At 46.9% G+C, this 23,807-nt stretch overlaps 3 protein-coding genes across 18 annotated transcripts in view; all 3 read right to left on the bottom strand.

Annotated features, from left to right (window-relative positions):
- Positions 1-473: 473 nt before the first annotated feature.
- Positions 474-6,493, bottom strand: SF3B4 (splicing factor 3b subunit 4). The gene is made up of 6 exons (XM_036273749.1): positions 6,427-6,493; positions 5,841-5,969; positions 5,060-5,602; positions 4,534-4,740; positions 1,024-1,197; positions 474-842 (listed from the first exon to the last, which is right to left on the bottom strand). Exons 1-6 carry the CDS (start codon positions 6,458-6,460, stop codon positions 655-657), a joined length of 1,275 nt encoding a protein of 424 aa, XP_036129642.1. The 5' UTR covers positions 6,461-6,493; the 3' UTR covers positions 474-654.
- An 814-nt stretch (positions 6,494-7,307) lies between these two features.
- MTMR11 (myotubularin related protein 11) lies at positions 7,308-15,373 on the bottom strand. 3 transcript variants are annotated; one of them, XM_036273743.1, is made up of 18 exons: positions 15,072-15,137; positions 14,635-14,722; positions 14,080-14,201; positions 13,325-13,385; positions 13,015-13,157; positions 12,488-12,566; positions 12,233-12,368; positions 11,901-11,988; positions 11,663-11,751; positions 11,454-11,578; positions 10,948-11,014; positions 10,637-10,707; positions 9,952-10,118; positions 9,475-9,648; positions 9,023-9,205; positions 8,291-8,584; positions 7,812-7,975; positions 7,308-7,555 (listed from the first exon to the last, which is right to left on the bottom strand). In XM_036273743.1, the coding sequence occupies exons 1-17, from the start codon at positions 15,135-15,137 to the stop codon at positions 7,832-7,834; spliced, it is 2,097 nt and encodes a 698-aa protein (XP_036129636.1). In that variant the 3' UTR covers positions 7,308-7,555; positions 7,812-7,831. The 3 variants fall into 3 exon arrangements, with proteins under 3 accessions (XP_036129636.1, XP_036129638.1, XP_036129639.1); XM_036273745.1 differs by having other exon boundaries at positions 7,308-7,975; positions 14,635-14,707; positions 15,072-15,373; XM_036273746.1 differs by lacking the exon at positions 15,072-15,137 and having other exon boundaries at positions 14,080-14,116; positions 14,635-14,848.
- A 5,240-nt stretch (positions 15,374-20,613) lies between these two features.
- The window catches only part of OTUD7B (OTU deubiquitinase 7B), a 55,935-nt gene continuing 52,741 nt past the window's right edge, over positions 20,614-23,807 (bottom strand). For all 14 annotated transcript variants that reach the window (XM_036273728.1, XM_036273730.1, XM_036273739.1 and 11 more), the window contains one exon: positions 20,614-22,888. In XM_036273728.1, the coding sequence (XP_036129621.1) occupies positions 21,680-22,888 (1,209 nt within the window). In that variant the 3' untranslated portion in view covers positions 20,614-21,679. The remainder of the gene's footprint in view (positions 22,889-23,807) is intronic.

Genomic DNA, 23,807 nt, shown 5'->3' with positions numbered 1-23,807 from the left:
CTAAGTCTCCATATTATAAACTAGTAACTGTGTAAGCTTGACATAAGGCAACAATTGCCATAGTGCACAGTGGTCCAGCAACTACAGCAGCACATGACAGTGTAGGTCTTTAAATGTGGAAAAAACACCCTTACTCCTATATTACCATTCTTCTCCCCGTATACAGACATCTCTTCTTATAGAAAAAGAGAAAAGTTACCTTTCACCACAATGAATAATAAACGAGTTCATCTTTATTATCTCTGTGCATTTGTAAAACACTTAGGACCAACATAGGAAAAAAAAACTTCCTGTGAAAAAAATTACACTTAAAAAAAAAGGCCTAAGGGCCCTGGCTGGTGTGGCTCAGTTGGTTGGGTGTCATCCCATGCACCAAAAGATTGCCAGTTCGATTCCCAGTCGGGGCATGTGCCCAAGTTCCAGGCTTGATCCCTGATAGGGGGCATGCAGCAGGCAGCCAAATTGATGTTTTGCTCTCACACGTTGATGTTTCTCTATATATATCCCTCTCCCTTCCTCTAAAAACCAATTAAAAAATCTGAAGAAGAAAAAAAAGAGGCCTAAGGGATCAGTGCCTTTAACCCCAGGAAGCTATAGCAACTCTGATTGGTCCAAGGATTGGAAAGATATAACAAGAGGAAAGAGAATAAGAAATTACTGAGGGAGAGGGCCTCGAAGTGGGCCACGAGGGGGAACTGGAGGCCGGGGAGTGGGCCTGGGTGGAGGAAGGGGCCCCCTCTGGTAGCCATAGGGTGGAGGTCGTGGAGGGCCAGTGTATCCATGAGGGGGCATCAGTGGAGGAGGTCCACGCATACCGTGGGGTGGCATAGGACCTGGGTGACCTGTAGGAAGAGAGAGAAAAGTTAATAAAAGCAAGAAATAGGAGATAGTTGATGCTGGGAGAACGTAGGGACAGAATAGACAGGGAGACAGTGAGAAGAAAGCAGGAAAAAAGGGGCGTGACAAAGGAAGCTGCAAGAATATGATGTATGAGGATGAAGGAAGTGGCTAGAGCCTACTCACCCATGGGAGATCCAAATGGAGGCCCTCGGGGGGGCATGCCCATTGGAGGAGGTCCGGGATGAGGCATTCCAGGTGGTGGTCTTGGTGGTGGCTGTCCCCCAGATCCTGGGGGCCCAGCATGGGGGTGTCCTAAGCCATGAGGGCCATGGTGGGCCAGCTGCATCTGAGACATCCCTATGAAAACAGACACACAAGAGAAAGGGCAAAGAAAATGGAGAAAGAAAAAAAAACAAAACATGGAGAAAAAAGTGACATCAGGAAGAGTATGGAAAATAAGGCTGGTAAAAAGTGCCTTTATCCTTGCCCTGGCCAGTTTGGCTCAGCGGATGGAGCATCGGCCTGTGGACGAGAGTCCCGGATTCGGTTTCCGCTAGGGGCACGTACCAAAAAAAAAAAAAAAAGTGCCCTTATCCTTGAACCCATTCCAACAGTACAAACAACCAATTACCCAATCAATTCCTCACCCACTTCACTTCTTTCATGATTTAGGCACTGTAATAGCACTGCAGAAGTACATAACAAATGGAATGAATTATTCTATTGATAGGATTTGGGAAGGTAGCAGAGATACTGTCTGGGCAAAGATCTATTTTTATTTATCAACATTTTTTTTTTTTGGTTAATCTTTACCCAAGGATTTTTTTCCATTGATTTTTAAATACAATGGAAGGGAGAAAGGGAGGGAGAGAAAGAGAGAAACATCAATGTGAAAGAGACACATCAATTAGTTGCCTCCCAAACGACCCCAACGGGGGCTGGGGATGACCTGCAATCCAGGTACATACCCTTGACTGGGAATCAAACCCGAGACCCTTCAGTCTAAGGGCCAACACTCTAACCACTGAGCTAAACTGGCCAGGGTCAGAGATCTATTTTTAAAGGATGAATAAGAATTTTTCAGGTGGACACTGTGGGAACAGAACACCCAAGGCAGAAGGATCCGAATCACAGGTGTGTCAAACAGCATAGTATGTTCCAAGAAAACCAGTAACTTCATTAATCAGGGGCCAAATCATGAAAAATCTAGAATGCTATGGTAACGAGTCTCGGATTCACTCTAGATAAAAGGAAGCAACAGAAGAATTTTGAATTAAGGGTGTACAAACACCTGTGTTGTTATTTTTTTTAAATCCTCACCCAAGGACATTTTTGCATTTATCTTCAGATAGAGCAGGAGGGAGAGAAACATCAACGTGAGAGAGACACATTGAGTGGTTGCCACCCACACGACCCCAACTGGGACCGGGGACAAACCACAACTGAGGTACGTGCCCTTAGCAGGAACTGAACCCTGGACTCTCCAATCCACAGGCTGACACTCCAACCGCTGAGCCAAACCAGCCAGGGCAACACCTGTGTTATATTAGTTGTGAAATAATTAGAGTATGAGAGACTGAACTAAGGCACTGGCAGTGGGGGCCAATGTCAAAGACATTAATATGACTTGGTATCAAGAGTAGGGTGATAAGGCTCTGACCGGTTTGGCTCAGTGGTTAGAGTGTTGTCCTGTGGACTGAAGGCAGGTTCAATTCCCAGTCAAGGGCATGTATCTGGATTGCAGGTTTGATCCCTGGCCCCAGTTGGGGTTGTGTAGGAGGCAACCAATCAACTCACATCAGTGTTTCTCTCTTTCTCTCTCTCTACCAATCAACTCACATCGATGTTTCGACTATGACATATCACCTCACATCTGCCAGAATGGTTGCCATCAACAAATCATCAAACAACAAGTGCTGTCGAGTATGTGGAGAAAAGGGGACTCTAGTACACTGCTGATGGGAATGCAGACTGGGGCAATCACGTCACTATGACAAACAATATGGCGTTACCTCAAAAAATTGAACTGCCATTTGACCCAGTGATCCCAATTCTAGGAGTATACCCTAAGAAGCCTGAAACACCCATCAGAAAGAATATATGTACCCCTATGTTCATAGCAGCACTATTTACAGTCACTAAGATCTGGAAACAGCCCAAGTGTCCATCAGTAAACGAATGGATAAAAAAGCAGTGGTACATAAACACAATGGAGTACTATGCAGCTATAAGAAAAAAAGATCTCTTATCCTTTGAGATGACACAGAGGGACCTGGAGAGTATTATTCTAAGTGAAACAAGCCAATTAGAGAAAGACAAATATCACATGATCTCACTTATTTGTGGAATATAATAAACAAAACAAGCTGATGAACAAAATAGACCCAGGGACATAGAAGTAGGGTACCAACTGACAAACCTCAAGAGAGGGGTGTGGGAGAGGAGGGAAGAGATAAACCACAGAACTTATATGCATGTATGCATAACCATGGACATAGACAACAATGCTGGGGGGCAGGGGCGGGATTGGGAGAAGGGTGTCAATGGGGGAAAAAGGGGAACATCTGTAACAAAAAAATAAAAATAAATTAAATAAATAAAAGTATGATAAGGAGTAGTCAAACATAGCTCCCAGATTTCTGAATTTAGTACCTGAAACAATTCTAGAGGAACAGGGTTGAAGGGAAGGGGTAGAAAAAAGTGGACCTGTCCATTCAGCAGCAGGATTAATTGTCTAGAATATTAATAACCGTGAATCAGAGATAAAGATCTAGGAGGCATCAGTGTGCAAGTAATGAAACTACACAGGTACAAACAGAAAAGGGAGCCTATTAAGGTGGCTGAGACTGAGGAGACAGAAAGAAAAACCAAGAGATAAGATTTCAAACAAAAAGACATGACCAACTCACAGACATAGACAATGGTGTGGTGATTACCAGAAGGAATGGGGGGGTAGAGGCAGGTAGAAGAGGGTAAAGGGGTGATAAGTGGTGATGGGATAGGATGAATTGTACACTTGAAACTTATATAATTTCATTAACCAATGTCACCCCAATAAACTCAAACAAAAAAAGACATGGCTAGTTTCAAGTAAGAACAAAGGTCAAACCAGATAAGGAGTGGAAGTGTCCTCTAGATTTGGCCACTGCTTTGGGGTAAAAGTCAAAGGACAAAATGGAAATAAAAGTTAAGAAAACAAAAAACAGCAAGTATAGTTAAACCCTTCGAAAAACTTAAGTAAGAAATGGAGACAAAGTGGTAGTTGTTAAAGTAAACAGAGTGAAGTATTTTGTGTGTGTGTGTTTCTTTTTTTAATCCTCACGTTTCCATTGATTTTCAGAGAGTGGGAGGGAGGGAGGAAGGGGGAGAGAGAGAGAGAGAAACATCGATGTGAGAGAGACACACAGACTGCTGGCTTCACGAATGACCCCAACCAGGGCAGGGGATCAAACCACAACTGAGGTACATGCCCTTAACCGGAATCAAACCTGTGACCCTTTGGTCCATGGGCCAATGCTCTCACTGCTGAGCCAAACCAGCCAGGGCTTGTGTTTGTTTTTGTAAAAGAATGTCTGAAGGAAAGGACAGCTCTGAAGTATCTATTATTGTTATGGGAAAAAGGGCAGCAGCATAAGTGGTGATAGAGATCCTCTTCCGTGTTCATCCCTCCCTGTCCCAGCAAAGTATACCCACCTGGATGGGGCATCCCACCCGGTGGAAATGGGTGAGGATGTGAATGTCCATGTCCAGGATGTCCAGCCCCTGGGGTTCCTGCTGAAGGGGGTCCATGTCCTCCAGCCCCAGGAGGCATGGGTGGTGGGGGCATGGCTGGGGGTATCCCAGGTGGAAGGGCTCCAGGAGGCGGCACTGGGGGTGGGAAGGAGCCAGGAGGAGGCATGCCTACAGAGGAAATGGAAAAAGAGTTAATGATAATGAGGAGAGAATGTCTTTAGTGAGCGTGTTCCAATGTGGCCTCTCCAGGTGGGATGAGCTCATTTTTCCTCCTCCCAGCTGTCTAAAATCAAAAGCAATGTTAGCCAATACAAACTTCAGCCTCCTGGAGAAATTCAGCAACTTTCCTCCCCACCACAACCATCAACCTTCAATCCCCTTCTTATCACCCAATGATCCAATGTCCCCTTTCATTGGTTCTTTTTCCTTCCTCCTGCCCTACCAACCCCAAACCCAAGACAAACATATTCTGAATCAAAAGCTTTACCTGGTGGAGGAAGCCCAGACCCCAATGATGATACCACAGGATTGGGGGCAGAGGGTGGAGGCGGTGCATCTGCAAACAGCTGATGAGGGCGATCAGCCTGGGAGAGTGGATTCTGTGCTGCCAGAAGTCGTTCGGCTGCTGAGCCATGGCGCTCACCCTTGGAGTCCTTCTTGAAGGCATAGGACACAGTGATAGGGCGGTTACAGAGGTACTGCCCATTCATAGCTTCAATTGCTGCATCCGAAGCATCAAACGAAGCAAAATTAATAAAGGCATAACCTTTGGAGTTGCCTGTGTCAGGGTCCCGCATAATCTTGGGGGTTTGTAAGATGACCCCAAAGGCGCTGAAAGTATCATAAAGCAACTTCTCATCAATCTCTGGGTCCAGGTTCCCAATGAAAATGTTGGCCCCCACATCCAGGTTTTTGTTGTGAGCTGATGCCTTGTTCACCCGAATTGGCTTCCCATAAAGTTTGATCATGTTCATGATCTTAATGGCATAATCAGCATCTTCCTCACTCAAGAATTCCACAAAACCATAGCCTGGAGAAGTGGGAAGAGAAGAGGTAAACTTAAGCGAAGTGGTTCCACCTTTGAAAGCACAAAAAATAAGAAATAACAACCTCACTTCAATTGAAAACGGTTCCAGAAATAAACTGAGGTATACTTAAGAGAGAAATGTTTGGGTTGCTTATTCCAAAACAGTTGTGAATACTGCTGGAATCCTCCTGGAGCAGTTTGTCCCCTCAGTACATAAATGCACCTCTTGAAACGTACTCACCTTGGTGCTGACCAGTGACTCTATCCTTTGGCATGTGCGTGTTAACTACTGGCCCAGCCTGGAGAAAAAGCTCCCACAGCAGCGGTTCGCTAACCTTCTCGTCCAGGCCTCCCACGTACACAGTGGCATCTGGACGGCGGGAGAAGGCGGTTAGGGCAGAGACGGGTATGACAGGAAAGGAGATGGCAGGGACATGAAGATGAAACCCAGGTGGGGTAATTGGGGGTGGAGACAGGGTACAGGAGCAGAAAGGAAAAAACAACAACCACAAAAAGACGTTAGGTGAAGTCCTTACACCTCCCTCTTTACAGGAACTAGAGAATCTTCTTAAGTCTAACTTAGAGTTCTGCTACAAATTCTCTTTATGGATTTTTTTTTTAAGTGGGACGGCAAAAGACTGGACATAGAAAGTACCACACCTACAGGCCTTAGCCTGAACCCAGCCCCCCCGCCCCCCGCAGGCACGGGGCCCGGTCTCGCGCCCTCGGGGTTGGCCCAGTCTCCCGCCCCGACGGAAATACTGGTGGCCATAGTCGAGGCCTCCCAGCCCCTCGGGGCCCATTCCTGGCTCGTTCCCGCCAATCACCCTGGTTCCGCTCAGAGATCGGCCCAGCCGCCATGGCGAAAGACTCCCGTCGTCTCCAGGCAGCGACTCCGCCCTCCGACCTCAGCCACTACTTCCACTTCCGGGGCGAAGGCTGACGTGAGGCGGTGGGCGGGCCGCGGCGGTGGGAGGGGCCGAGAGCGGCCGCGGCCATCTTAGGAGCCGCTGGTACTTGAGGCGCTCGGGTGATGGAGTCAGTGGTGCTTCGTGCTTCGCTGAGGCCTCGCTGGGGGCGCTCGGGGCGAGGAAGGCAGGGTGGAAATGCCCAGACCCTCTCGAGGCTTTGTGACGTTACAGGATCATACTGCTCCCAAAATTAAACTTGAAAGCTAAAGGAACAAAACTCCTTTTCGTATATTTTGTTCCCCAGAGAAGGGTGTGCTGGAGCTCCCCACTGCAGGGCTCGGCTGCCTGGGGCGCGTAGGCAGCCTCCCGCTCCGTTCCGCAGCCCCGGCCTGGGCTTGAGTTAGGATTTTGTTTCCTTCAAGGGAAGGGTTGCAGAGTGTGGGAGCTGGAGTCACGTGTCAGCCGGTGACTTCACCTGTCAGCTGACACGAGACTTCAGCTCCCCTGGTGGTAATTGCATACGGGGTGAGGGAAACCTGAGGCTTGGCGGACATTGAAGCCCAAAGGCTGCAACCTCCAGAATATTCCTGGCCCCAGCAACCACTTCTTGGTATGCGTTTGCACCATCTGTCCCTAAATGGGAGACACTGAAAAGAGAACTCTTTTTCCAGATTGCATGTGAATTGTGCAGAGCCTCACTTGACCAATAATGTGGTGAGTGCCATCCTCTCTTGGGTCACACCCACCCCACTCACCTAGTACTCTTTATTCAGACACAGGAAACAATGCCAGCAACATGTATAAATACTGTGCTTTAATGAACCCCTTAAATAGAAATGTCACTACAAAATATACAATTGGGAGAGACGGTGTCTCCCATATCCACTCCATACCCATAGGAAGCTATACGGGAAGAAATAGAAATTGCAATTAAAGAAGCAGCAAGAGGAGGTGAAAATTAGATCTGTAGGCCATCCTGTTAGAGTTGATGAACAGCATCTCTGAACTCAAAAACAGCTGGATATCCAAAAGGGATGGAATTGCCCTGAAAAAAGAGGTGATCGTATTCTGGATTGTTTTTGCCTCTTAATTCTTCAAATAACAAGAATATATATATAAAATCTTGAGCCAAACAGGACAGAGCAAGAGTTGGAGGTTAGCACCATCCATCTGCAATGAAAACCAAGTCAGGGATCTTGTTTAAGGGCTGGAGTGTGAAATCTGCACCAACAAAACCAGGTAAGAAAAATCAAAAGGATTAGACATAACTCTCACTCACCCCAGACCACTGTTTGCCCTGCCCATGAGAAAGCCAGCAATTTCAACAGGATTGGGAGAGAATGGAATTTGGATCTTTCTTGGAGTGATCCTCAGGAGATATTCTTGGAGTCCACTTCCTTAATAGCTCCTGAAGACGGGATAGCTCATCCTGGAGGCCAGTGATGGTGGGAGCTGAGAGGCCCACCTGGGAAGGGAGTGAAGAGAGGTAGAGGAGGAGTATTATTGCAGCTCTTCTAAAATCTGTGCATTACTTCTGGCGTCTTTAATTCTCTTTCTCTCTCCAATTATGCCCTAGGTTCCACTTGATCTGAGCCATAAGCAGTTCCCCCTACCCATCCATACTCCCCTATCCACTTTGATACCAACATGAATGATACTTCACTTCCCAATTTGCCCAGTATCTTGCTTTTCCAGCTCCTGGAAACATCTGGCTTCTCCTAGAACATCTGGTTCAGCAGTCAAACCTTTCTCTCATTCCCAACCCGTCTTCCCTTCTCACCTGGACCTCAGGCCTTCCCCTTAGGTAGCAGCGTCTCCAGAGCCTGATCTGGGGTCCCAAATACCCAGGCAGCAGCAGCCCTGAGGGTAAAGGGCAAGCTCCCCAATGTGACGGGAGCCCCCACTCCTGATCAGCCAGACTTTCTGAAGAGATAGCAGGTCGAGGGAGCCAACGAGAGGGGACTGCCAGCAGGGAGGGACTGTTCCGCCAAGGACAGAGCTGATTCAGGGGAGTCAAGGCCCCTCTAGAGAAGAGCCACACAGAACTGGGAGGTCCAGGAACCATGAAGCTTGGCTAAAGGGGAAAGGAAAATTAACGGGTGCCTTGAAACCAGATAAACCCAGTTTCCCCAAATTGGGTTAGGAAGGAGTGTCCAGCTACTACTCACTGCACTAGTGATGGAACTACAAGCTTATCACTGAGAACTCTTTATTTTTCCTCTTCATTAGGCTTCAAAATACGCTTTGGGACTGATTAAAGTTGATTTTAGGGAAACTTGTAAAATGTGTGCATGAGACAGAAGATGAGGAGGACCAAAAGGATGCTCCCTGTTGTTCTAGGATTTTTGTCTTCTTGGGAACAGTCAGGGACAATAAGTGACAGTTACAGAAGAGGAGTGGGGTAGCTTTCCCTGGGGAACTTAGACACTGTATCTTTCCCCTTCTCCCCACCTAGTGGGATGAGTCTGTGAGAAAGTCAAGGGAGTTTGTTTAGGGAGTTTAGACATCTCACCTGCTGTCTAGGGAGCCAGGAATCTGGGCAGTGTTCCGGGTCATAGCCAGGATTATGGAATTGTAGTATCTGTTCATTGCTGTAGCGTAAATCCCAGTCCCAGACAGACAGCTGTGGGTTAACAGAGTTCCCAGCGAGGGGCTGGGAGTACCCTGGAGTATAGACTTGTGTATAGGAGTTGAACTGGACAGAGGAAAACAAGAAAAAAAAAAGATGGTTAAACAAAGAAAAAATATATATAATCCTTCTCATATGTCGAGAGAGAGATTATGAAACTCTCATCTCACTCCAGGAATCATATGTAGGGTGAAAGTCCAGTCCTGAGAGAGAGCACCAACCTCCCTCTTTCCCATCCACAGACCTCACTTTCATAAATCAAGACTAAACTTCTGAAAGCACTTCTCTCTGGGAGGGAGGGGGTGAAAGACAAGTAAAAAATGGAAGTCACTAACCTGTCCAATCTGCTTTCCACGCTCCCAGGGTGTGTCTCTCAAGAATGTAAGGGTGTCAGGAACCCTGACACTGTCATGAAGAGCAAGAAGGAAAAACTCGGAGAATTCAAACTCAGCTGGAAACTGCTGGAGGAGCTGCCAGACGCAGTCAAGGAAGACTAGAAACACTGGGGCCTGAGAAGAGGGAAATTAAGAGGATGGAAGGGACTATGGGAACCTACAGGGGGAGGATGACAAAATGAGGGGGACACAGGGAATAGAGGTCACTAAGGAGATCCGGAAATGAAAATCTGAATTGAACATAGGTAGGGAGTGTGGTCCCTCACTTATTTGGGTCTCCCTTCAAATTCATCCTAACCTCAGAACCATTCATACCTGATTCACCTCCAATGAATTATACTATATATATTTTTTTATTTTTTTACTTCTTTAGTAATACTGCCCCCCCATCCCAATACTCTCCCCAAACATTCTCACCTTTTCACTGACCCCAGTTCCCCCAAGTCGGGTCAGGAAGGGATGTCCAGCTGCCACCCATTCTCGCTGCACTAGTGATTGGAAGCCAAGCAGTGTTCGGGCTTCAGGGGCTGAAAGCAGCTGGACGAGTGAAGAGAGGAGGCCATTGAAATCACGATCACCGCGCTCTGGGTGATAAAGAGGGATAAGGGACAAAGAAGGAGGGGCCAAGAAACTAGGGCAGAAGAGAATGAGAAAAGGAAACATGGTAAGAAGTGAGAGGCACAGAGGGGAAAGTTTGGGGTAGGTAGGATTAAGAGGGCACATAGAAGTGAAGAAAAAACAAAGACCTTGAATGATTCACTTCATAGACTCCACCTGGATAGAAATACCCAGCCTCACATGTAGGGGGCAGCATTATAAATCTCAAACCAGCTCCCACACTGTCCTCTTCCCAACCCCAATCCCCATTCATGATGGAATGATGGGAACAGAGGGCAGAGAATCCTGTTAGGGACCATGAGCTGTGGTGGGGAGGCTGAGGTAGCACTGAAGGATGAGTTAGAGCTCCTAGTAAAGGGAGAGGAGGATGCTAGCACTAGAAGGGGACAAGGAAGCCTTATAGGTTTCACTCCCTGAGCAGAATCCAGTCAGGTGGGTAAAGGAAAAAGTCAAGTAATGGAGTGAGTTAACTCAAGAAACTCACCTTGAAGTACTACAGAGCGAACTCTAGATGTCACTAACACTGAGATGTCACTGGCCTTTCTAAGACAAGACCTGGAGGGGCAGATGAGGAAGAGGAGGGAAGAATTATAATCCTGGAAGAGGGGAATGAGTCATGAGATAGAATAGAGGCAGACTCCAAAATCCTGCCCCTTCTCCTTCTGAGGAGCAGCAAATAACAGTCTTCTTGGGAAACCAAGGAGAAAAATTAATGGAAGGCCACTTAGGAGTCCAAGTTAACAGAAGTTTGGGGAGGTTTGAATTATAAGTTATATCTAGAAAAAGAAGGAGTACCTGACATAGTCCAACCATCGTGTTCCTTCCAGGGCTGACAGCCATTTATCCTCAGCTACAGATGAATCTGAGAGATAGTAGAGGGGTCAGAAAGGCAAAGATATCAGGAGAACTTGGGGTTCAGGATTCAGGGTCTATAGTCTGAAGGGTAGTGGTTGCCTTGGGCTGGGGATAGGAATGAAAGGTAAATATAAATGGCCATGAGGTTTCAAAAGTTAAATTGTGGTAATGTTTGTACAAAATTGTAAATTCATTAAATTGTACACTTAAGATGGGTAAAGGATGATTTTTATGGTATGTAAATTATATCTCAATAAAGCTGTTAAAAAAAAAAGAATACATTGTGGTCTGGAAGATAGGAAATCAATGTGTGGGAGATGGGAGAATTGAGTAGAAAAGTAAGGATCATTGCACTGAGGGTTACTCCTGTATAGCGGGCAAATGGTAAACCAGGTTAGGGCCAGCAGACCTACAAGTGGGGGTAAGGGGTCAAAGGTTATTCTCACCAGGCAGGCAGAGGGTCCTCAGCCTCAAGTGGGCAAGTTGGACATCTGCAAGACTAGGCAGCTCATCCATAGTGTCTACCAAGACAACGTCAGAATGCCCAGCCTGGAGCAGAGACTCCACTGCTCTGGAGGGGAGGGAGTCAGAAAGTAAGGGAAGGAGTCTACCCTGAACATCTAACTTCCAATTCTTCTCATCAAACTCCTCTCACCTGATATCCTCCTTGTTAGGGTCACTGGCTGTGTAGAAACCTCCACAACGGAGAAGATCACTACCCCCAGGGTGATGCCACGACAGGCGCTTCAGATGGGTGAGAGGAGGATCACTGTGGGAGAAACCCCTAGCCCCACCCTACCCTTGCCCCACGCTGACCTCACAGGGATCCATCCCCTCCCTCCACAATGACCCCTGACCTCCCATGACCCTCTAATCCCCACCCTCACACTGACCGGTCCACGGCACTGATGAAAGTGGCCAAATGCTCTCCTGACCTCACTGTCCAGAGTTCGGTGAGGGACCCAGAAGTAACGGGGGAGGCTGTGAAATTGAGAGTTACGTCACATCTTGGCTCAGCAGCCTCATATTGCAAAGCTGTGATTACAAGGAAGCTGCTTAGGAGGGGATCATTCCAAGTGATCTCAGGTTTAGAGATCTAGGAGGTAAGGGGGATAGCTTTGTGGATGTCATAGGAGGCTAGAGTGTGTGGGAAGCATAGCTTTAGAGTCAGAAAACTGTGGGGAGATTGGGAGGGCTGCAGGGGTTGGGCGGATAGGGGGATCACCTGGTGGCTACGTCGAATCGCTCATTGACAAGACTGACCCTCCAGCCACTGGCTCCCTGCTTTTTCCTCTCAGTCTCCCAGTCTTCTGATGTCTCCAAGAGGGGAATAGGTGGTTTTCTGGAGCCAGAACTCTGGCCTAGGACAGAAGTAAGGCACAGAGGAGGAGAAAGAGGGCAGCTTCTCAGCTCTTTTGTCTTCAGCCAGCCTGATTTTTCAGATTCTTTACCCTTTCCTTACCAAAGCACCCTCACTCACCAGCCTTGCTCAGGGTTATCCCCACATACTGTTGGGCTTGACTGCTCTGCGCCCTGGCTTGGACAATGGCCATGGTCACCTATGAAGGAAAGGACATCCCATCCTTTTAGCTCAGAAGTAAAAAGAAGGAAATGAGAAGAACAGCGAAGACAGTCCCTAACGAAGGGAGCTCCCACAGGTCATGGGGACAGGGATCAGTAGAATACATAGAGAACCACAGAATCACAGAATGTTAATTCGGAAAGGAATTGGGAATACTCTCCTCCAACCCTCCCTGTTTTTCAAAGGAAAACATTTGCCCACAGTTATAGGAGTTTTCACTCCTGAAAATTGGCAGAAGCAGGCAAGAATTCAGGCCACTTGCTCCCATTATACTATTTATCCCAGCCTTTTAGGCACTCCTTGAGGAAAGAAGCAGAGAGAATGATGAGAGGGATCCTGGGAAATAAGGGAGTGGTGGGAACTGCTAGGGGAAGGATCCCAAGGTTCTAAGGGAAGGAGGGGTCCTTGGATGGGGAGCCTCTTACCTGAAAGGCCTGAGGCTCTAGTCCTCCAGCCTCAAAACCAACTCTGAGCAGCCGGAAGTCTCGGCCGTGAATCAGGATCTCCTCAGGGATAAATTTAAGCAGGGACCCTGGACGGTGGAGTTGGACTCGAGACAGGCTACTCACTGAAGTCAAGAATTAGAGAGCAGTGTAGCGATGGATCAGGGTCCCTCTAGGAGGAACTATTCCTGCCCATCCCACTGCATCACTGGCTGTCCTCTGAGAACAGAGGAAGAATTGGGAGGGGAGCCAACACCCCCAGTGCGTCCCTTCACCAAACTCCCACACTTACCAGCCTCTAATCGCCCGATGTTGACCAGAGCAAAATCATATTCACTGCTCAGGGGAGTCTCCTAGAGGAAGTACATGACATGCTAAAAACATCTGAAAACTCACATCCCGTCTCAGCAGCCCCTCACCTTCCTATAAATAGATCACATTGACTATTCCTGATACATTCAGAAGAGAGCCTTTAAGAATAACTCTCACCCTGGCCGGTTTGGCTCAGCGGTTAGAGCATCGGCCCATGTACCAGAGTCCTGGGTTCGGTTCCCACTAAGTTTGTCCTCGGCCCTGGTTGGGGTTGTGTGGATGGCAACCACTCCATGTGTCTCTCTCACATTGATGCTTCTCTATCTCTTCCTCCCTCTCTCCCTCCCGCTCTATCTGAAGATAAATGCAAATGTCCTCAGGTGAGGATTAGAAAAAAAAAAGTAACTCTCACGCCCTGGCTAGTTTGGCTCACGGGTTAGAGGTTAGAGCATCGGCATGCAGACCGTTGGATTCCGGTCAAGAGCATGTGCCTCAGTTGCTGTTCACTTCCTTGGCCCTGGTCAGGATCATGTGGGAGGCAACCAGTTGATGTCTCTCTCACATTGATGTTTCTTTCTCTCTCCCTCCCTCCTTCCCACTCTATCTGAAAATCAATGGAAAAATATCCTCAGTTGAGGATTTTAAAAAGAATAACTCTATCTCACTTCTAAATCCTTCTAGACTCCCCTACCCATTTCCCACTAGCTGTCTTATCCATTGGCCCAACCATCTCACCTGACTTCGCTGCCATCCACAGGGCTGGAAGGTGACCCTCAAGTTGGTGCAGATCAGGGTTCCAGGCAATTCAGGTTCCAGCCCTTTCCGCACCCCTGGGGCCCATGCTAGAATCTGCTCCCCTACAGGAGAAGCCAGATTATGACCATTCCCAGTAGTGTTGCCCCCACGTGTGTATACCCACACCTCTGAGATAGCAGAATCTAAAGAGGGAAGATTAAGATCCTTCTCTAACTCCTAAGAATGAAAGTTTAGGAGGAGAAAATTTGTAAGCTTTTACTCAAGAGCCTAGAACAGTGCCTGGCACATAGTAGGCACTCAAATATTTATTGAATAAGTAAATGAGAAAAGGGGGTAACAGAATCAAGAAAACAGAGGGACCATCAAGGTCCAAGCTCCCAGCCAGCTCTGATCAGAGAACAAGCCTCAGGCAGAAGCAGCACTCTGAGCCGGGAGAGGAATACGAGGGTGTTTTTAGTGAAGGTATGAAACAAGTTGGAGTAGGATGAAATTTGAAGTCGTTTCTGAAGATCAGAAGTACTGGAAGGACATTACCTGGGAGGCATCCAGAGGCCAGGCAACTGCCAAGCTGACTCCTGGGCTCTGGCATCCCGCTCCCCTGGACGGACTGTGGTCCAGAGAGCTGTGAAGGGTGTAGGGTTAATCCCCGGGCCTCTCCAACCCTGGGGTCTGGGATTACCTCAGCAGCCACCTTTGGAGGCCTACACTCAGACTCTCAGGGGAAACTGAGATCAGTGGCTGTGGGGAGCTTAGGAACCAGGTTGGCAGACAGTAAAGGGAGGGGCTGGTTAATGGATAATGAGATATTGAACTTGAGACTGTGAAAAAGACAGACCAAGCTCCATTAACCAGAGTTAATGAGACACACCCTCCTCCTGCTCCAGATCCTTTTCGTCTATCTCCACATCCTCCCTACTCACACCCTCTTGCCAACCGACCCCTCCCCCCAAGCCCAACTTTCCTCTCCTTACCCCCATGTCTGGCTCCTCCTTCTGGGGGGCAATGTTGAAACTCTGGCCCCGGCCCCCCCACCACATTTCTCCAGCTCCATCCGGGGATGGAGTAGTTAAAGGTGGGAAACCTCGAGGATGCTCAAGCCCCTTGGGGAGAGGATGGATCTTGTAGTTGAGAGGAGGGAAGTCAGGAATCGGATGGGGGCAGGGGAACACTCAGGGAAAAGGAACGTTTGAGGTACACAGAGTTCGATTTGGGGTCTTTGAAAGCTGTGTCCAGCCCAGCTAGAGGAGGCTCCTCGGAAACTTCAGTCGGCTCTGGAGAGGGCGGGAGAGATGCCCAGCCCCTTAAAGGAGCATACACACAATTTTAGGAAAGTGGAGAGGAAGTGAAGGAGCCTGGGAAAGGTGAGAAAAAAATGGGGAACTGGGAAAAAACACCCAGATTCCCTTCTTTACCCTACTCCTAGATCCTATTCACTTCCTGTTCATGAGCATTGGAGATTGTGTGAGGGGAGCAGTTTACTGAGTATTAAACTGGAACAATTTGGGCCATTTCTCTAGACTCTGAGTGATGGCTTCCCTGGGAAGCTTGTTCTTTTTTTTGGTTTATTTTTTTCATATCTTAAAAGGGGCGGAGGTGGAGGAAGTGGGAGGAACACAAAAATAGTGAAGGGCCTCCTTACAGTCTCCTCTGACAGATCTAACAAAAGGGGTTGAGAAGTAAATGGAAATTGGACCTCGGGGGAGTTTTGCCTCGAGATGCCCAAGAACTGGGGAGGGGGTCAAGTTAGTGTTTTGCACATCCTTCTCCAGAGAGCATGAAACACCTCGTGTGCAGGGTGCACTGGCAAAGGCAAGAAATTGAAATCTCTCCAGGATGCAGACACAAGTACAGGTATGTTTATGTGCAAGTTCTGGGGTGGGGGTGGGAGGCCCAAGGGAAAGATCTCATCAATTTAATGCACCACACACACACACACACACACACACACACACACACACACATTAGAAACCGGAGCCCACTCCAGGTACATGACCCCTCCCTCCAATCCAGACACCAGATCTCCAAATTAATGATTCATGTTCAGGAGACTGAAAGCTGAGGGCTAGAAACCTCTGTTCAGTTCAACAATCCCATTCCTCCCCCTCCCCCTTGCAATCCAAGAAGCAAAAGTGGGGGGAGGGCACTAGGAAGGAAGTAAAGGAACTACAGGTAGGGGGACTAGAGTAAGGAATACAACATCTATATTTAGATATGAAAAAAGACAGGAAATAAAATACAAAGTAAGACTTAATGAGCTGCTGTTTTATTGATTTTGAGTCTGTACAGAGGCAGCAATCCTTAGGTGGGGGCCCCAGTTTTCCAAAGTGTCACTTTATTCTCTCCAACCCCCAGTACACACACCCTTCCGGCCTCAGCTTTAAAAGTTCCCTGTCTGGCTGCAACTGCGGAAATAGTGAAAATACATATTATGAAACAGGGAGTCAATCTGGAACAAAGAGGAACACCTGACTCTCGAGTCCTACAAGCTCTAAGCACTCCCACTCCCACCTGCATTCCAGGAGCCTCAATCTCTGGGGAAGAAAATACTTCCCAAGGTCTGTTGCAATAAGAGGTGTGTACCACAATTAAAAAATCTCATTATCCACTTGCCTTCTCCCACCACCTTTCATTCAAGAGCCTCATTCTATTCTTTAATACTTTGAGGTAAGGAACAGCAGAGGAATACAGAAAAAAAACATCAGGGGATTGGGGTAGCATCAAAGGCAAAAAAAAAAAAAAGGTGGGGGGACTTAGATTAGTACCCAACCAGGAATGCAATGGGGGCAGCAGCTGAGGGGTAGCTAACAGCAGAACCACTTCTCACCACCCCACACACTCCCAGGGCAGGCTCAGTGGAGGAAAGGAAGGGTGGAAAGGCAAAGGGCTGTATCAGATTTTTCCATTTCAGAATCCTGATCTGGTTGTAGGTTTGTGCTAGGAGTGAAGGCTGCAGGAGGGGCAGCTGGAGGAGGAAGAGCCGAGTGACTCACAAGATGAGTCACAGATGCCTGTTCTAAGGACAGAAAGAGGCCAAAGTCCTCCCCACCCCCACTCCTCGGCTACTGTCAGCCAGGCTCCATTGCTCTTCTCCACCGCCCCTTACCCACAAGGCCAGTGAAGGGAGGTGCCACGGAGAGTGTCTACACGGGAGACTTCATAATAAATATTTTGTTAATCAATTTAAGTACATGGGGCAAAACCCCCTGTGATTTGCAGACTGGGTATCTACAAAGTGAGACAGTGCCTGCATGACTCACTGACTCTACGTTGAAGGGCCTGGAGGGAAATTAGAAAAATCTGAGGTGCAGATGATTCCAGGCCAGGAAGGGGCTTCTAATTCTGTCTTCTCACCTGTGGCTAGGTGACTCTTGGAGAATGGAGAGGACACAGAGTCCAAGATGTCCAAGTAACTCAGGGACAATCATCTCTGAGGCTTTTATTGGGAAAGAAAAAAAGTGACTGCTACCTTGGACATGTGGCTGTTTAGAAAGAAGAAAGAACGGTAAAGCTAGATTCTCAGAAGTCATTCAGAACCAGCTCCATTCTTTCTGGCTCAGTATCACCTCCCAAATATACAATACAAAGTCACCACTAATTTTTGTTTTATTGTTCTATGAGCTTTAGTTTTGCTCAAGAAGAAACTAAGCCGACAGAAGAGGGAGGGTACTTCCCTCCAGGCCCCGTACAGCACTGTGTTAACAACATCCCCACTCCAGAAAGAGACTGAATCTTAAAAATATATATGTAATCTTTTTATTTTGATGATAGAATCCAGTATAAGGGGAAAACTTTTGGTTAACTCCTGTAACCCTCAATAAAACCAGCCAAGATTAAGGGAGGATTTTGGAGACTTATAGTATACTTACTTCCATCAGGGCTGGGGTGAACTAGGGTGGAGGGGTAGCACTGCCTTAAATCAAAAGGGAAAATCTCCCCTCTCTAATAAAACCTCAGTAGGTACCCCAATGCCCTGGATTAAAGAACTAAATGCATTTATTTAAGCCTGAGATATCATCCCTCAGCTAGGGTTGTGGGAATCTGCCCTTCACCCACAGACCTCTCCTTAACGAAGGGATTTTTGCTCAGTTGGAGTGCACACCATGTACCACTCTCTTCCCTTCTTCAACACAGTAATTGCATGGGTTTGCCTCTTCCACCCCCTCATCTTCCCAAAATACCACAAACCAACCCAACTTCATTTCCTAGGCATTATTCTTTCACTCCCCCATCCCACACAACCCCCTCAAAAAATAAAGCAAAACAACTCTTACTCATCCCTATAGAAAAACATCCATTGATTCAGGGTCCCTCATCCTTAAAATGGAGAGGTTTCTTAATGCCTCAATAAATAGTTACCGTCCCAAATTAAGAAAAATAATTTATTTCTTAATAAAAAAGATATAGGGCCTAAATAAAGCCCTATTTTACATACTCGCCCCCTGGGTCACCCCCCCCCCCCCCCGAATTTCTTTCTTTATTTGAAAAGAAGTCAGAAGAAACTGGGATTGGTTAATTTATATATCAAAACAAAAACAAACATGATACAAGGTTTCCGTTTTCATTTGTCCTCAGTTTTTAAAAACAAAAGTATTACCTAGAACTAATAACAGAGCAAATCCAAACACAGCAGTCCAGTGGAAAAATCAAAACTTTCCTGGTTTTATTCTCTAGGGAAACCTCTGGTCTGTTTCCACTCCTACTGGTCCAGGCCAGAATCCTATGATATAGATGGATGCCTATGAGAAAGCTAAGTGAGTTGTGCAAACTCAGGGTGTGAGTTTGAATCACTCATTGTTCGGGTGCATGTTAGGGGATGGAAGCCCACAAGATGGTGGTCTCATGAGTGTTGTTCTAACCCCAGAAACAGGGTGACATGAGCAAGGCACTCATCTGGGACACAACATTTAGGTGGTGCCCAAAAACCCAGTAACCAAGATACCATTTTAATGCAGTATGTTTTGAAAATCAAAACTAATGTAAAAACAAAAACAAAAACAGTGAACAAAGTATCACAGTTTTAAATAAAGACAGGATTCAATCCTGCATTTGCTCAACCCAGTCTTCCCTTGCCCTAATCCTGTTGAATCCTATCTTTAAGATTTTGATATTTTGTTCATCATATTTTTGCATTGACTGTAAAAGATTGCATTGAGCCCTGGCCAGTTTGGCTCAGCAGGTAGAGTGTCGGCCTGTGGACCAGAGAGTCCCAGGTTCGGTTCCCGCTAAGGGCACGTACCTTGGTTGCAGTTTGTCCCCGGCCCTAGGTGGGGTCGTGTGGGTGGCAGCCACTGGATGTCTCTCTCACATCGATGTTCCTATCTCTCTCTCCCCCTCCCACTCTATCTGAAGATGAATGCAAAAATGTCCTCCGGTGAGGATTAAAAAAAAAAGACTGCATTGAAACATTACCTTGATTACTGAGTTTTTTTGTACCCTCTTAAGTTTTGTACCTGAGAGAAGTGCTTGTCTCATACTAGTTCCAGCCCTACTCAAATATATATGTACCCTCTTCTGGAACCTAACTCCTTTGACCTCATTGCTTCCTTAAAACTAGTCTATTTTCAAATAAAAGCTTAAGAATTCATAGCCATAGGAAATGATAAAATCAACAGACTATCAGATTTAGAAAACAAGTGACTTTCAAGTTTGTTGAGGAGGAAGGAAACTTTCTAAAATATGAGCAGTTCCAATAAAGAGGACAGACTCGGTGGCTTTGTTACCAAGGGGGAAACAGGATGACAACTTTCCTGATTGGGCAGAAGCGACATATGGCAAACACAAGCCCCCACCACCACATACACCCAGCCCGTCTACTTCAGATCAAATGTGGGGATTACATTCCATGGGGTGGGTTATGAGTACATACTTCCAGAGAAATCCAAATGCAGAAAAATAGCCCCAGTTAACACCTGGACATTTAAGTATACTTATTCCCCTTCTTTGTATATACCTAGGAGTGTATACAATTGCATAGTTGATTTTTTTTTTCCCAGGAAAAGAAAAGGAAAAGGAAAATTGGCCCAGTATAAGTCCTCTGGTTTAAAGCTCTTAAAAATGGTGCTGGCCAGAGCGTAGGCTTGTCCAGACTTGTGCTTTGTGCAAAATGCAAAGGAGCTCCCCCCACTGTGTCCCCAGGCCCACTCCCTCCCCTTGGGGAAAAGGACTGGATCAGGGAAAGGGGGAAATTCAAAGACAGATCAGCTCATTGGGAGTAATCTGTGATCTGTGGTTATAGTTCACTAAAATAGATTTCTCTACCTACCTTTTTATAAATTCCCCAGCCTCTACCCCATGTTTTAACATCAGTACTATTATAAAAAATATTTCTTCTTACAAAGTATTTTTTTATTATTTTAATAAACTAACCACAGATTAAGGTCAGCTATGGCTTAACAAAAGAAGCCGGGATGTTAAATTCATTCTCCAAAAGTAGAGAGGAAGGAGAAAGAATCATTTAAATAGGAAAAAAAAATTATTTTTTAAAATGTTTTTGCTTGCTGGGGTCTTTTTCCTTTAAAAAAAAAAAAAAGTTGCTTTCTACAGAAATGCAGCAGCAGAGGATGGTAGTGCTCTATTTAGGTTTTTGGTTTTGTTTGAAACAGTCTGGCCAAAGGTCTGTCCTTCTCCCATCCCTCCCAAGGCACACTCAAACCCCAATATGTGGTTATTGCTAAGTAGTTAAAAAAAAGATCACCTCTGCACCAATTCACCTGGAGAAAATTCAACACACACAGCTGCTCTTCTCATCACTCTCTCCCTTCCCCAGAGGGAACTTTTTTTTTTTTAATAAAAATAAAGTCTTTAAAAAAAATCACAACCATCTTAACTTAGCTGAGCTCAGCCCTCAAAAAGGATGAGGAAAAGAAAGGGGGCAATCAGCCGTCTCCTCTCAAACTAGAACAGATGACAAGATGGTGTTTAGAAGGAAATAAAACTTAAGAGGAAAAGACTTCCCCTTTTAAGTTCTTCCCTTTCCCATCTCAATAAACCGATTTAAACTACCTCCCTCCTAATAGGTACCCATAAACACACATTACTGCCCTGTCTTTCCAGATCCTTCAGGAGAAAGAATTTATCCAACCCTAATTTCTATCTTAATTCAAATCAATAGCAAATTTGCCTAATTTCCCAGTTTCTCTCCACACTCCCAACTCCACCACCATGTGCTTTTTTTCAACCTAAAAGAACTTTGGTCTGTTTTTTCTTTTATTGACCGAGAACCACCTTTGCCTGTTCATTTCCCAGACAGTTAACCACCTCCCCGCCCTGACACACCAAACCTGCCCCTACTGCTTTCATGGACCCAAGGGGTTATGAGACAGAATCACCTCCTTTCCCCTTTGTACCTCCTCAGTCCCATCAAGTCAAGATCTGCAGAGGACTAGTACAGCCACGAGGTACCATCCAGCCCTGACCTGCTCGTGCAAGCCTGGCAGCTCTCCAGCGCACACTTCAACGTTTCTAGCCAGGCTCCCACAAACATTACTGCATTTGCCCCGTCAACGTGGGGGCTGGATCTTGAGCCAATTAGCTGAGCTTAACTTTGTTTAGCCCCCTTGCCCTCCAAAGTCACCCCGATTCAGAACCTGTGCACCAGCAGCTCCCCACCCGGTTCCCGTTCCCTCCTCCTCAGTTCTTCCCTGTAACAGCAGGAGCAGAAGTTGTTTGTCTCAGGGTGTCCATAGAAGCTGCAGTTCGGTTGTTTGCATTTGGTCTGGGTTGGGGGAAATCCCCTGGGCCCTCCAGCCCATCCATCTAGCTCAGGGGACTCTCTGTAGCCGTTGCTATAGGAATCAGCCACTCGAAAGTGGGGTGGTAACAATGCACCCCTGTGAACTCCATCCTGGGAGTGACTGCCTGGCTCCAGAGAAAGGCTGCTGTCCTGATGGGGGTAGGATCGCCCAGGAGGGCACTGTCTAGGGAAGGTAGCATATGGTGGCAGGCCACCCCCACACGGACCCCCTGCCAACTGCCTCCGGGGCTCCTGGCAGTGAACTCCACCCCCAGAAGGCCGAGGGATTGTGAAGCCCCCAGGGTAGCCAGTAGAAAATGCCATTGCCTTGGACTCTGTTTGAGGGGCAGTCAGCAGCTCCTCCCCGCCATCTGGCTCTGGCTTTTTGGCTGGAGGAGGCCCACTCCCTACCCCTCCATTCATGATCTTCTTCTCTGCTTCCTTCTGTTTCTGCTCTGCCAGGAATCTCTCCTCAGCATCAGAAAGGTAGCGCTGGATCATCTCCTCCTGATACTGGTGACGGTGACCCATCTTCAGGGTTCCAACAAAAATAAACTTCCCCTCCCCTTGCATAGCAATCCTCATGATGCTCAGGCTTTGCATCACCTCCTGGCTATACTTGCTCCCTCCATTACCCACAGACTCAGATGTGGGCTTCTCAGACACAGGCCCATCTCCAGCTGCCTCCTCCTTGCCACCCTTCCAGCTCTTCAGCGAGTTTTTCTTCTTCTTCTCCAATGTCTCAGTGCCACTGCTCACTCCTGACCCTGCTCCCATCCCTCCAGGCTTGGAAGCCTTGCTGTGCATCAGGCCTCCCATGTTCTTCTTGAGCTTGCTGCCCAAGGTTTTGCCAAAGCTGCCCAGTTTGTTAGCCACAGAATCTGCCCTCTTCTTGTCCTTCTCCCGATCTCGTTTTGATTTCTCTTTCCGCTTGCTGCCCTCATTGCTAGTAGAATTGCTGCCAACTGACTCCTTGTCTGATTCCCCAGACTCAGGAGTGGACCGGGGCTCATCTCCAGCTGAGGCTGTGGGGGACTCAGGCTGGGCCAGGGGAGCCTGGAAGAGACAAAAACAGGGTTGTCAGTTATCCCATTGGTCTGAATTGGGGTGGTCCCCAGGGACTCCTAGTTTATCCATATGGCTCATGGGGCTCCCGACAGTCATTGCTATAGCAATTAGCCAAGTGGAAGAGGGTGGTAATGCCCCTATGAACTCCATGCTTAGAGCGGCTGCTAGTTTTAGAGAAGGGCTGCTGTCATGATGGGAAAGGGTCACCCACGATGTCCTTTCCCAGCTCCAGTCGCTCTCCCATGGACAAGGAAAAGATGTATCTAATATTTAACTTTTATGTCACCCCTGCAATGACTTCCTTCTGTAATGAGATATGACGATGAAGCCTGATAACTCTTCTAGAGCAATGAAACTATACAACACATGGCCTCTGGGTACGAATAGAGAATATTCTATAGACACTACAGCATCCTTTATTTTATTTTTTTATTTTCTATTTTTTTGTGGTATGTGCCCCTAACCGAACCCAGGACTCTCTGGTCCGCAGGCCAACGCTCAACCGCTGAGCCAAACCAGCCAGGGCCAGTGTCCTTTATTTTATTCCAAATCTCTTTATGCCAAATTCTTCCCAAAATTAAACTCAAGAAAGTCTTTTCTAACCACAACCAACCAACTCCAAACATACTGTAGCCCCTCAACTTGCCCTTGCTCCTGTGTTTCTGTTCTGTGGATACTGATATCTTCAGAACCTACTGGCTCAGGAGTTCTTTAAGCTATTCTACCTCCTCTAGTATCAACACAGAGGTCTATGTATAGACAGCTTAGGATAAAGTAATGACAACCTCAAGTTCACCAAAAAGTCCAGAAGACTCTTCTTGAAGAATATATTTTAGTATCAGAAAGCAGAGCTTGGTTGGAGAGCAGATGTAGAAAATGGGTGGCATTAACAGATAGAAAGGCAGGA

This window comes from Molossus molossus, unplaced genomic scaffold, assembly GCF_014108415.1.
Source record: "Molossus molossus isolate mMolMol1 unplaced genomic scaffold, mMolMol1.p scaffold_m16_p_20, whole genome shotgun sequence".
Taxonomy (NCBI): Eukaryota; Metazoa; Chordata; class Mammalia; order Chiroptera; family Molossidae; genus Molossus; species Molossus molossus.
The sequence above is the reverse complement of the archived record's forward strand: the minus strand, read 5'-3'. Positions and strand labels throughout refer to the sequence as shown.

Bases quoted from the DNA above. Each gene is read 5' to 3' on its own strand.
- SF3B4 (XM_036273749.1), bottom strand. From the start codon at position 6,460: ATGGCGGCTGGGCCGATCTCTGAGCGGAACCAGG. The intron at 4,741-5,059 runs GTAAAGCTTTTG...TTTCCTCTGTAG, and splicing joins GTCTGGGCTTCCTCCACCAG to GCATGCCTCCTCCTGGCTCC. The intron at 1,198-4,533 runs GTGGGTATACTT...CTGTTTTCATAG, and splicing joins GGGTGGGATGCCCCATCCAG to GGATGTCTCAGATGCAGCTG.
- MTMR11 (XM_036273743.1), bottom strand. From the start codon at position 15,137: ATGTGGTGGGGGGGCCGGGGCCAGAGTTTCAACATTGCCCCCCAGAAG. The intron at 14,202-14,634 runs GTAATGTCCTTC...CTTCTCCTGTAG, and splicing joins GGCCTCTGGATGCCTCCCAG to GGGAGCAGATTCTAGCATGG. The intron at 11,015-11,453 runs GTGAGAATAACC...ACTATCTCTCAG, and splicing joins GAGGACCCTCTGCCTGCCTG to ATTCATCTGTAGCTGAGGAT.